Below are 13,376 nucleotides of genomic sequence, written 5' to 3' on the forward strand. Positions count from 1 at the left end.
TAAGGTTTTTACAATTTTTGTTTCTTTCATAAAATGGAGGCAACCCTGTTCTTAATAACAAAACAAGCCTCTCTGCGGCAGGAAACAGTTCCTGCAGCTGCAGATCAACCAGATAGAGAAGCTAGAAATGAGTCAAGGCGTTGGGGGGGGGAATCTTTCCCCCCCCCCAGTGTTACAGTTATAAACAGCAACAATAAAATTAGTAGGAACCCCCAACATTTGTTCTGCTTTGGGCTGCAACAGTTGTTGGGGGAAGCTGACAAAGATTAAACAAACTCCAGTTTGACTTGCCCAGTGTTCCCTTTATGTTTTAAATATAATGAAATAAAGTGGTTGATTAGGTCCAAATACTCTTTGATGAAATAGATTAGGGGGGGAGGGAGGGAGAGGGTTTGAGCTGTTTAATATAGGATGTGTTATATGCCTATATCCGGGTGCGCCGGATTTGTGGAACCGTTTACCGGTTGAGCTCCGGATGGCGCCCGACCTTCGCTCCTTCCGACGGGATCTAAAGACCTACTTGTTTGAACAAGCCGGCCTGGCCTGATGGGTTTGGGTTTTATTATTGTTTTAACGTATTTTAACTTATTGTTGTAAGTTATTGGGCACTTTGTTTAATCTTTTCTTAATTTTTGTATTTTTGTATTTTAGTATTTATTGCCCTGTTCACCGCCTTGAGTCCTTCGGGAAAAGGGCGGTATACAAATAAAATTATTATTATTATTATTATTATTATTATTATTATTATTATTATTATTATTATTATTATTATTATTATTATTATTATTATTATATTTTAAATGAATATAAATAAATAAGCCATCACTTTAGTGGTGTCCGAAGCATATTAATTGATAACCAGAATACTTGTAAAGCTTCTGGAATGGGAAGTTATTCTTTAAAAATAAAAATAAAAAAATGGCTACTAGAAAACTCAAAACTGAAAATGGCTCACCAAAAGACTTATCCTGCCCACCCACCCCAGTAGCAAATGTTAAGTCTGAGCATGATAGATGGAGAAAAGTATTAATTCAGAAACAGTGATTGTATTAATGGTATTGCCATTTTAATTACATTTAAATATGATTCTGTTCTCCTCCCCAACCATTTCTTTGTCTTGGTCAGGTGTGGTCCCACCCAGCTTGAAAGACATTTTGAAGACAGATCTATTGCTGAACTTCAGGCTGCAAAGAAATTACATTTAAAACTGCAGATGAATACACGAGGCGTGAAATGTCTAGTTTCATTCCAGTCATAAATAGTCTAGGTTAGACGTTTTATTTACCTTTTCTTTTTTCACTAAAATCCCTAAAGTGTCCCAACTTGAATCCAGTGTAATGCATTAGCAACATAACTTTATTCAAAATGATTGGCATATGGAAAACTGATCCAACCTAGTTTTTATTTTACCAACAATTTTTAGAGAGCAAGCTGCCCATTTTAGCAAACAATACTGGAGTGAAACATCAGCAATAAAACACCTTATGCCAGTTTTTTTTCCCTAACTATAATGTTTGGTGTGAATTTAATGGATTTCTTCCATTGACGTTCCTCTTGAGGCATATGTAGGATCTTCATCCATTTAATTACAGCATTTTTAAATTGTTTCGTTTCTGAACATATTTCAACACCTAAGGCCCAGCAAATGCTGTGAATTTGCATTAAAAGGTTTTCAAATTCATTGAGAATCTCCAAGTGTTCCCACTCATTTCTGAGATTCTTTTAATTCTATAATGTTTATTTGAAAAGTGAAAATGGTTGGATCAGTCTGGCATTTTCAAAGAGAGTTTCAAAATATTTTCTTCTTAATCAATTCTTGCCGTTTATACAATTTGTTATCTCTCCACTGAGTTTGCTTTCTCTTTATTAAAATAAAATTTTAATAACTAGGTGAGAGATAAATCATTCTTCTGTATTTATCACAAATTTTTAAAACACTGCTTATTGCATGATCTCTGTTTAAGGCATTTATTCCTGTTTCTATCAGTCCAAAGACATTTATACAAATGATCTGGAATTTCTGTTCCCTCAATAAAGATAACTCAATCAAAAGATGATATGATCCAATCTGTAATCCAAGTTAGACAGTAAGGTGGTTGGAGCTGCTGGACTAACTTGTTCCTCCAAATTTAAAGTTTACTGTAGTTAACTTAAATATAACCCTCAATCATTTATTAGTCCACCAAAAATTGTCTCTATCAGTTAATACTTTATTTTCAATTTTTATTGGGAGCATTTGGACAGAAAATTAAGCCTTGGCAGAAAGTTCATTTTAATAATTATGATTTCTCTTAATTAATATCGTTTTAACTTTCTCCATCTTAAATATATATCTACTGTTATATTTTTGATATTCTGTAAAAAAGTATGTTTAAATAGGACTTTATTTATTTATTTTATTTTATTGGATTTATATACCGCCCTTTCCCGAAGGACTCAGGGCAGTTTACAGGGTACTTAAAACAGTGATACAAAAATTAAAAACAATTAAAAACAATTAAATTTAATCCCTGAGAATAAAACCCCCAATTAAAAACTAAAAACTCTCAGCCTGGGCCGGGGAGCTTTATTATTAACCTATCTGGGTTTTGGATCAACCTATCTGGGTTTTGGATCTAGAATCCAGTGTTTATACTCTAGATTCATTTTTATAAACTTAGTCAATTATGGTCTATTCAAGAAACCATTTTTAAGCAAGCCAAGGCTTAATTTGTTATTTCAATATAGCAAAATTCTTCATCTGAACTATTACCTGTTGTTTGAAACATGCTTTTAGCACTGGAACTTAGATCCTTATCCTTACACATTAAAAACATAGCATCTTATTTAATCAACAGACTTAATACAAAAGAATAAGATCCCCTTTTAAGATTTCTGTCAAATCACCTAACTAAATACTTGCAGATGCAATGTGCTTTCTATACAACACTGTAGAATGAAAGCAAAGTGCTGTTCATCTCTCAGCTTTGTTCCCAATATACAGATAGATTTCATTAGGCTGTTGTAAAAGATAACTAACCCCAAACTTTGTGACCCCTAGTTCCACAGCCCTTCTGCTCCCATGCTCCTCTGACCCTCATGTTTGCTGTCTGATAGATTATGGGAAAGGCACCTGGGCGAGTCTAGGCTGAATCCTGGTTTAGATAATAGGCTTGACATGACTTGGGGCCTTGAATGGCATCCATTTTCACTCCCACTATGCAACCATAACAATTATTTCCCCCTTCCCCTGAACTAGTTCTAATGAAACCGTCTGTGTTTTCATTTCCGTTGACTATGGTGATAGAAGCACAGTATGATGCTATTATCAGGGTTCGTATTCCAGCACATTTTATGAAAGTTGCCCATCCAACAGTGACATTGTTCCTTTCTATATTCACATTGCCTTGATGGAGGACATCAGAAGACTGAGTGCAATGAAGACCAACCAACATGTGAAGTACAAGCGACCCAGGATTTAACGAGAGCAGCGATGTGATTTGGAAGACAGCTATGTGGGAATATGTGTCATCATAATTTCCTCTGAATAGCTGCAGTTTCTTTTAGTTCGCCCAATATTTGGAGACAATATGAAAACCCACCCGGATTAATAATTTATTTATTTTATTTTTTATTTTTATTTCCATTTATATCCCGCCCTTCTCCGAAGACTCAGGGCGGCTTACAAGCGTTAGCAGTAGCCTTCATTCTATGTATATGCCTGCTTATTAGGGCTTTCACACACACCCCCAAGCGGCATTATTACAAAGTCAGCTTAATTGCCCCCAACAATCTGGGTCCTCATTTTACCTACCTCGGAAGGATGGAAGGCTGAGTCAACCTTGAGCCTGGTGGGACTTGAACCTGCACTAATTGCAGGCAGCTGGTGTTACTTAAGGAGGCATTAGCCCACTACTCCACCAAGGCTTGTAATAATTTCCACACAAAGATAAGGAGGCATTAGCCCACTACTCCACCAAGGCTTGTAATAATTTCCACACAAAGATAAGGAAACACTAACATCTTTATTATGAGGCAGAAAATACGTATTGAAATTTTCTCAAGGCATAGGACAATTTAATATAAAGTGACCAACGAGTCCCTCTGGAAGGAAGAGGCTGAGATGAAGGATGTGGAAACTTCAAAATGGAATGGATCTTCACTGGGAAAGGCCTGCAGCCATACGTAAATCTGTGCTTGGCTGGTAAGGGAGTGAATACTGCTGTAGGAGGTAACGCAATTAGAGACCTGCAAAGGAAGTAAATTTAGATGTAGGGATATAGTCAGCAATGACCACCAGCACATGGCTGCCCGTCACTTAAGTATATGTCCCAAATAAGACACCTCAGTGTATGTTTACTGTATACCCAATACCTATCAGGGCCTTTGCTATACAAAGGTGGGATCTGCAGTTGAGGTTAAACTACAATGTGGTTTAATTACTCTTAGTGGGAACCCATCACCATAATTTATCAGCTTAGTATGCTGTGTGAGTAAAGTCATTTGTGGCTGATTCAATAAATTACAATTAAACTATCAATGTGATGTCTCAACAGAAACAAAAAGCTGTTCTTTGTTAACCAAGACAGTTGTCTCTTACCTTTTTTTCTATAGATCTTGTAAATGCCCAGAATAACACTGTAGGCCAAGCTTTTGGCCCCTAGTAGGAGGAATATAAAATGTCCTGCATAAAGGGTGAGTTGAACCTCAGAGATACCTGAAGGTGATTCTGCAGAAAGAAGGAAAGAAGAGGTTGCTGTTGTAACAGAAGCTAGCGGCATTGCTCAAGGAGACATTTCAGGCTGATATTTTAATACCCCCTCCCCCATTCAGTTTGCAAAGCTTGCAACCCAAATGTTTTGAGTTGGACTTTTTTTCATTTCATTCCACAGAATCCTTTCAATAAATAAGCAACAGATTTTGGCCAGTCCTCTTGGAGAGTTCATGCAAAAGTAGCAAATTGTGTATTTTAAAATGTGTTTTATTACTGATGTTTCTAGGGAAAATTGTTTGCAGGATTTTTGCCTCAGCCATATGCCAGAGGAATTTGGTTGTTGGGGACTATGCAGAGACTCCATTTCTCTCCCTCCCCTCTATATGTGTATATGGCAGTGGAGGTCGTGGGTTGCCATAAGTAGAACTCAGGCCAGCTCTGCTCAACCCTCTTCCTTGTAAAACTGACTTTAGACTGATGATCCAATAACAAACAGCCCTTTGGTTGGGGGAAGCAGACGTGCTTGACCACTAGTAAGTCAATCTCCAAGGCCCAGAAAGGTTTTCTCTTCCAGAAAGGAAGAAGACCAAGCCACTTTCCAGCCATGTCTTCCTGATGACAGAACTCGGCCAGCTTCTTCATTCCCCTTGCCCGGGGGTAGGCAACCTCGGCTCTTTTATGACTCATGGACTTCAACTCCCAGAATTCCTCAGTCAGAGCCGAGGTTGCCTACCCCTGCCTTTGCCGCTTGCTTAATTGCCCAGCATTTCCTTACCTGTCTCGTGGTCTGGACTGCTCTTCACCGAGTCACCCACCACCTGCCCTGTTTGGTTGACAAGGCAGGAATACTTGTGGCCTTTCTGCCACTCCTTTGCCAACACACTCAGGCGACTGGCAGTGGCGAAGTTGCACTTCCCTTGTTCCTTGACCTTCTCAGTAGCAAAGGAGAGCCGATTAATCTTTTCGCCGTCACGCTCCCAGATCACATCCAGTGGCCACTCGTAGTGGAAGCCCTGGACCAGGCACACCAGGGTGATGCGCTTTTTGTGGCATAAAGGGCTCAGGAGAACGACGCTTGGTGGTGGCTGATTGTCACAACTTGGATCTGCAGGAGAGAGGTAGCCCGTGTTTTGCCCTTACCGACAGACTTAATCTCTGATTAGAAGCAAAACTCAGAAATTAAGCAGCCTGTCAAGGAAGAAAGGTCCCTTCTCAGTCTTCAAGCCCTCCAAGAAAGACTTGGAGTGGCACCAGATATTCCAGAAATCGTGGGCGCTCCATCACTGGAAGTTTTAAAAAAGAGACTTGACTGAGATGGTATAGGACCTCCTCCTTGAGCAGGGGGATGGACTAGAAGACCTCCAAGGTCCCTTCTACCTCTATCCTCTTCTAAGTCCCATAATCCTCTGGAAACACACTGGCTGGAGGGCATGAAGCTGGAGAAGGCTGAACTTTGGTTTAATTATGACACTTGCTACCACTTGGATGGATGCTTTTACTAAGCAGATCAATTAATGCCAATGGTACCCTTGAATCATATTATTGAATAAGATGACTAAAACGGGATAAAGTCTCTGGTTTTAGCTCCGGTGTGTTTTCAAAATTGGGCTTGCTTTTAAGACTGTTTATACTAAAGCATTCCTTAAATGAACATTTTTCTAGATATTTTTTAAAAAACTTTAAAGTAGGATAAATAGGCCAAGCAAATGTCAACCACAGTGAAATAAACTAGCTCAAGACTCGGTGGGGGGTGGGGGTAGGGGGGGTGGTCCTGTGATTTTTAACTGTCAAATATGAAGTGTGGTCTTGTCACTGTTTTGTTTCTAAAGCTGCTCCTATCATCTAGTTTCTCTTTATTTGATAACCCTTCAAATGAACTGAGACACAGATTGTATTGACTTAAGACATTAGGTTAGAAATCAGGAGACCATGAGTTCTAAGGCACAAAGCCAGTTGGGTGACCTTGGGCCAGTCACTCTCTCTTAGCCCTAGGAAGCAGGCAATGGAAAACCACTTCTGAAAAACCTTGCCAAGAAAACTGCAGGGACTTGTCTGGGCAGTCACCAGGAGTTTTCTTAAAAAATGACTCGAAGGCATCCCACCACCCAAAGCATCGGTTCAATTAAATCGGCCTTCCCTAATTAGCCACCAGCCATGTCCCTCGGACGGAATACAGCTCCCAACAGCGGGAACATTATGGGGAGTATAGTCTAAAACAGGGGTCTTCAAACTTGGCCCTTTTATGACTTGTGGACTTCAACTCCCAGAATTCCTCAGCCAGGCACCTTGGCTGAGGAATTCTGGGAGTTGAAGTCCACAAGTCATAAAAGGGCCAAGTTTGAAGACCCCTGGTCTAAAAACTCTACTACATCTGAAAAGCTAATGGTTGGGAAAGGCACCGTTAAATCTACCTGAAGGCATGAGAGCTGCCTCCGAGTTTGAGTTTTCTTAAAGCAGGGCAACTTGGAAGGCTCCAACGGCCCACTTCCAAGGCCAGATCTCAGCGACCAGCTGGCCAAAGCTGCCCCTCGCCTGCTCTTTCCAGCTCCGCCAGGGACCATACAGCCAAGCTCGAATACAGGGCAACCTCGGCTCTTTTTATGACTCACGGACTTCAACTCCCAGAATTCCTGAGCCAGCCAAGCTGGCTCAGGAATTCTGGGAGTTGAAGTCCGTGAGTCATAAAAAGAGCCGAGGTTGCCTACCCCTGCTCTAACGGTTCTGGCAAAGCGAGGAGGACGGCGACCGCTCGGAAGGCCCCGCTGGCTTGCTTTCGGGAAGGCAGAAAGCCGACCCTACCACACAGGAGGGTTGCCTCTTGCCCAGCTGGGGGATACAGTTTGCCCTTCGCCCAAGACAAGTGGCCTGCTCCGGGGACGTCGCTGACGCTGCACGGGCCAAGGCAAAGCGCAGAGGCCTTCTGCTGCCCCTGAAAGCCGCCTGAGCGTGGGGAGGGGAGGAGAGGAGAGGCTCGCTCCCGCTTCTCCTCCGCCGCTTCCTCCAGCCTCTGGCGCGGGAGCCGAGCGGCTTGCCTTGGGCGCATCCCTTCGCCCGTCCGACGAGAGGCGAGGGCGGACTCCCCGGGCAAAGAGGAGCAAGCCCGACTTTGCCTCCCCACTGCGCAGGCGGCAAGGGAAGACTCCCCCTCCACACACACACACACACACACACACACACACACACACACACACACACACACACACACACTCCGGCGATCTGACCCTCTGCCGCTCCCCGCCTCGGACCGCCCCAGACTCGCGGGACACCCCCCTTGTTGTGTCCGGTCCGGTCGGCCGGACAGGTGTATACGTAACACCCCCCCCCTCCGGGGAGTTGGGAAAGAGCAGGCGAAAGCGGGCCGCCTTTCGGACTCACCTGTGACCAGGACCTGGGTTCCGGTGGGGGCGAAGTGAGCTTGTTCTCACGGCGCTGCAGTCTTTCCGGGCGCCTTTGCAAAAATCTTGCTGGCTCTTCCCCAGCCTTTTGGCGGCCGGCCTCGCCGCTCCCCCTTCGCCCGCCGGGGCTTGCCACGTCCAGACCAGCCGGGCTTAGTGACCGTGCCGTCCAAAAGGGAGCAAGGCGACGAGCACCGCTCGGATAAGGACGTCGCAAGCGCTCAGCCCGGCCCGAGGGCGGCCGGCGAGCGGGAGCCCTGGCTTCTCATCCGGCAGCCTCCCAAAAGGCCCTCCGCCCCGACGCCTAGTTCGGCTTCCAACGACTTCTCTCTCCCGGGACCTGACCTGGGATCCGAACGCTTTTCCGCGGCTCCTAACAGCCCCCACCTTAGTCCCTCGCCTGGCTAGAGTATCAGACGCGCTTTGTATCACTGTGCCCGTACTGTATACACAGTCAGACGAGGCGCGGCAAAAACTTCCTTTCACTTTTTGCGGGCAGCCCCGGACGTCCAAATTGCACCCAGAGTGTTAATTCAACAGAGCCTTGGTGGAGCAGTGGGCTAATGCCTCCTTAAGTAACACCAGCTGCCTGCAATTAGTGCAGGTTCGCATCCCACCAGGCTCAAGGTTGACTCAGCCTTCCATCCTTCCGAGGTAGGTAAAATGAGGACCCAGATTGTTGGGGCCAATTAAGCTGACTTTGTAATAGTGCCGCTTGGGGTGTGTGTGAAAGCCCTAATAAGCAGGCATATACATAGAATGAAGGCTACTGCTAAGCTTGTAAGCCGCCCTGAGTCTTTGGAGAAGGGCGGGATATAAATGGAATTTTTTTAAAAAAAATCACGCTCACTTCTCCGACGCCCGAAGGTCTTGGATGTTAGGCGTTTCGGAGACCGACGGTTGGGGCTGTGGGCTGGGGTGTCCTCCGATCCGGGGACCAACTCCTAGGCAACTCAGGTGTTCTCATTTATCCTACCATCCCCCAGCTTGAAATCGCCGATTTCCATTTTTAAATGCAATCCCGCCCCCTCCAGCTTCCTTCCAACTTCTGGGATTGTGGATTGAGATTGGTCCCCGTCAGCCGCCCACAGGATGCTGATCAAAAGGTGTTTGCCTGCGCTACTGCATTGTGTCTATATTTTTTCCCTTCCACTTTTGCTGTAAAAAACCCTCCAAGTCTCCCAGGAATGCCCTCAGTAAAATGGTGGGCAGGGCACTGAGGTGACAGGCCCACCAAGTGGACATGCGGTGAGTGGAACCAGATGGGCTTTACCTATGGAAGAATCCAGGGCCAACCCCTAATCTGAGAGGGCCATGGCACGGCTCCTGCCTCCTAAGTAGAGCATCCACTCCAAGCCCAGAGGCTCAGAAGCAAGCAACGCCAGGTGCCTCGTCAAACCAGTAGATCAGAGGTCCCCAACCTTTTGGGCTCCAGGGACCAGTTACATGGAGAGAGGTTTTTCCACGGACCGGAGGGGATGTGGTTTTGTGTGCTGCCTGCATCCCGCAGATGGGACTTTGCTTGTTTGTGCTGGCGTGCCATGGCCTGGTGCTGGTCCAGGGCCCGGGGGTTGGGGACCCCTGCTGTAGATGATGAGATCGTGCGGATGATGCTGATGGCAGTTTGATCATCATCATTGCTGAAATATTGAATCATATCAAACATCAGACTCATAGGATACAAGGGTTGGAAGATTTCTGGGAGCGCTTCTAGTCCAGTCCCCTGACCAATCCCGAAATCCCTTACTTCAGTCTCCCCAGCAAATGGCTATCCAAACTTTAGATACATCAAATCCCAACACTTGTCAGTTCCATGGCTGAGAACAGCTCTCAACTATCTGGAAATTTTTCCTGATATCCAACTTAATTTGACTTGTAATTAAAATCCCTTGTCGTTTGTCCTGTCTTCTGAAATAACTTTGAATAATTTCTGCCCTGTCTTCAACATGACAGTCTTTCAGATGCCTGTAGACAGCTACCATGTCTCATCCCCATCTTCTCTCTAGACCAACATATTCAATGCTACCAACGTTTCTTGTTCATGGTTTTTTTTCTTCCTATCATTTTGGTTGCTCTACTGTGGACATGCTCCAGTTTGTCAGTGTCCTTTTGAAAATAGGGGTTCAGAATATTCTAGGAATGGACAGACCAAGAAGGAACAGGGTCTTCTCTTGATTATATTTCTGCTGATGCAGGATTGAATTTGCTGTTTCTTACAGCTGCATGTTGTTCCACCAAGACACCCAGATTTTTTCTGCATGTTCTGTTGCTTCTTTTCATGCCTTTAGTTTTTCATACCCAAATAAAAAAGCTTTACCTTTATTCCAGATGAAATGGATTTTATTTATTTCTAACCATTGTTCTAGTTTGTTATTAAATATCTCTCAACAGGGAGAAAGCAGAACTACTCAACTTGTTTTTTGCATCCGTCTTTGCACAAAGGGAAAAACAGTCCAAGCCATCAAAAACACTACCGTAAAAAATGGATTAGAAACACGAGTTAAGATAGGCAAGAAAATGGCAAGTGAACACCTGTCCACCCTAGACGGATTCAAATCATCAGGACCAGATGGATTACACCCCAAGGTTCTGAAGGAACTGGCAGATGTGATCTCAGAACCACTGAACTATATTTTTCAAAGATCCTGGAGCACTGGAGAACTACCAGAGGATTGGAAAAGAGCTGATGTAGTTCCCATCTTCAAAAAAGGAAAAAAAATAGATCCAGGAAACTACAGACCTATCAGCCTGACCTCAATACCTGGGAAGATGCTGGAAAAGATAATCAAACAATGAATCAGCGAACACCTAGAGGCAAACAAAGTCATTACCAAAAGCCAACATGGGTTTGTCAAAAACAGATCATGTCAGACATGCATTCTTTGACCAGGTGACAAAATTAGTGGACCAGAGGAATACTGTGGATATAATTTACTTGGACTTCAGTAAGGCATTTGATAAAGTAGATCACAACTTGATAAGATAAAAAAATGTGGGTTAGACAGCATCACCACCAGATGGATTCATAGCTGGCTGACCAGCTGTACTCAGCATGTGGTCCTCAATTGAACTGCATCTACATGGAGGGAAGTGTGTAGTGGGGTGCCCCAGGGCTCTGTTCTGGGCCCAGTGATCTTCAACATCTTCATCAATGATTTGGGCGAGGAGATAGATGGGGAACTCATCAAATTTGCAGATGACACCAAGCTGGCAGGAATAGCCAACACTCCAGAAGACGGGCTTAAGATACAGGAGGACCTGGACAGACATGAACATTGGGCGCTATGTAACAAAATGAAATTCAATGGTGAAAAAAGTAAAGTTCTACATTTAGGCAAGAAAAACCAAATGCACAGGTGTAGTATAGGTGGTACCTTGCTCAATATTAGTAACTGTGAGAGGGATCTTGGAGTCCTAGTGGGCAATCACCTAAATATGAGCCAGCAGTGTGCTGCTGCAGCTGCCAAAAAAGACAACACAGTACTAGGCTGCATTAAAAGAGGGATAGAATCAAGATCACGTGGAGTATTAATACCACTTTACAATGCCTTGGTAAGGCCACATTTGGAATACTGCATCCAGTTTTGGTCACCATGATGTAAAAAAGATGTTGAGACTAGAAAAAGTACAGAGAAGAGCAACAAAGATGATTAGGGGACTGGAGGCTAAAAGATATAAGGAACGGTTGCTGGAATTGGGTATGTGTAGTTTAATGAAGAGAAGGACAAGGGGTGACATATAGCAGTCTTCCAATATCTTAGGGTTTGCCACAAAGAAGAGGGAGTCAAGCTATTCTCCAAAGCACCTGAAGGCAAGACAAGAAGCAACGGATGGAAATTAATCAAAGAGTAGCAACCTAGAATGAAGGAGAAACTTCCTGATAGAACAATTAACCAGTGGAACAACCTGCCTCCAGAAGCTGTGAATGCTCCAACACTGGAAGTTTTAAAGAAGAGACTGGACAATCATTTGTCTGAAATTGTATAGGTTTTCTTTCTGAGCAGGGGGTTGGGCTAGATGACCTCTAAGGTCCCTTCAACAACTACTACTTCTTCTTCTTCTTCTTCTTCTTCTTCTTCTTCTTCTTCTTCTTCTTCTTCTTCTTCTTCTCCTTCTTCTTCTTCTTCTTCTTCTTCTTATTATTATTATTATTATTATTATTATTATTATTATCATTATTATTATCATTATTATTATCATTATCGTTGTTGTTGTTGTTTTTACCTCCCTTTAGTGTAATCGTAATATACAGACCTTTAAACTGTAAGCCTTAATAATATATCAGCATAAAAAACTGATGAAAACAATTCAATAAAACTTTGGGAAACAAGGATTTATTGTAACAATGTACAACAAAATGGTTCTTCAACCATCCCCTGCACTCTGTCTGAACCTCCCCAAACTGTGAGGTACACCTCACAGTTTGGAAAAACCTGCTTTAAGGGATTTGCTATGTTCCGGTCTTTTTGTCATCTGCCAATCTGATGATATTACGTTTTAACTCCTGGAGCTAATGTTCGATCAAGTATGTTTCCAAGTAATGATAGTTTAGCACAGTCACATTATGCCATCTTCTTTATTAGAATCACATTGAAGGCTTTGTTAAACAATTGACTGAAGTCAAGATATACTATGTCCACTGCATTTTTATGGTCAACTAACTGGTTACTGTGAAGAAAGTTTGCACTCAGGTCCTCTCCCCCTCCTCACTTTTGGAACAGCATTTATTCGTTTCCAGTTGTCTAACACTATGTGTGGTTCAAATTATTGTCAAAGATCACAGAGAAATGACAGTCTACAAGTTCTGTTAGCACTTTTGTCTTAGAAGTTTAACTTTTCATAGTAACCTGGTGCTCCCTCGCTACTAAAGAGTGGAATCTAATCAAGGACAGAACCAACCTAGAACGAAGGAGAAATTTTCTGACAGAACAATTAATCACTGAATGACTTTCTTCCAGAAGTAGTGGGTGTTTCAACACTGGAGGTCTTGCAGGAATTGGGTATGTTTAGTTTAATGAAGAGAAGGATTAGGGGTGACATGATAGCAGTGTTCTAATATCTAAGGAGCTGCCACAAAGAAGAGGGAGTCAAGCTATTCTCCAAAGCACTTGAAGGCAGGACAAGAAACAACGGATGGAAAGTAATCAAAGGGAGAAGCAACCTAGAATTAAGGAAAAAATTCCTGACAGTTATAACAATTCATCAGTGAAACGACTTGCCTCCAGAGGTTGTGGGTGTTTCAACACTGGAGGTCTTTAAGAAGAGATTGGACAACCATTTGTCTGAAA

The 13,376-nt window shown here is 43.3% G+C and overlaps 2 protein-coding genes across 4 annotated transcripts in view; one reads left to right on the forward strand and one right to left on the reverse strand.

Moving 5' to 3' along the window:
• Positions 1-5,035, forward strand: part of SLC43A1 (solute carrier family 43 member 1) — a 58,722-nt gene extending 53,687 nt beyond the window's left edge. Inside the window, exon 18 of one of the 2 annotated variants that reach the window (XR_014494435.1) lies at positions 4,594-5,035. The gene's annotated coding sequence lies outside the window, so the exon portion shown is untranslated. Of the gene's footprint in view, positions 1-1,125; positions 2,388-4,593 lie in introns of those variants that run through there. The other variant, XR_014494436.1, reaches the window with a different exon arrangement.
• LOC310650798 (uncharacterized protein) overlaps positions 3,972-13,376 on the reverse strand; it is a 57,929-nt gene continuing 48,524 nt past the window's right edge. The window contains exons 1-4 of one of the 2 annotated variants that reach the window (XR_014494438.1): positions 7,060-7,245; positions 5,469-6,916; positions 4,580-4,708; positions 3,972-4,227 (exon numbers count right to left, since the gene is read on the reverse strand). Coding sequence is in view for 1 of the 2 variants with exons in the window: in XM_083379535.1 (XP_083235661.1) it covers positions 5,786-5,798; positions 8,069-8,122 (67 nt within the window). In the remaining variant the exon portion in view is untranslated. Of the gene's footprint in view, positions 4,228-4,579; positions 4,709-5,468; positions 6,917-7,059; positions 7,246-8,068; positions 8,123-13,376 lie in introns of those variants that run through there. The other variant, XM_083379535.1, reaches the window with a different exon arrangement.

Source organism: Vipera ursinii (assembly GCF_947247035.1).
Source record: "Vipera ursinii genome assembly, chromosome: 1".
Taxonomy (NCBI): Eukaryota; Metazoa; Chordata; class Lepidosauria; order Squamata; family Viperidae; genus Vipera; species Vipera ursinii.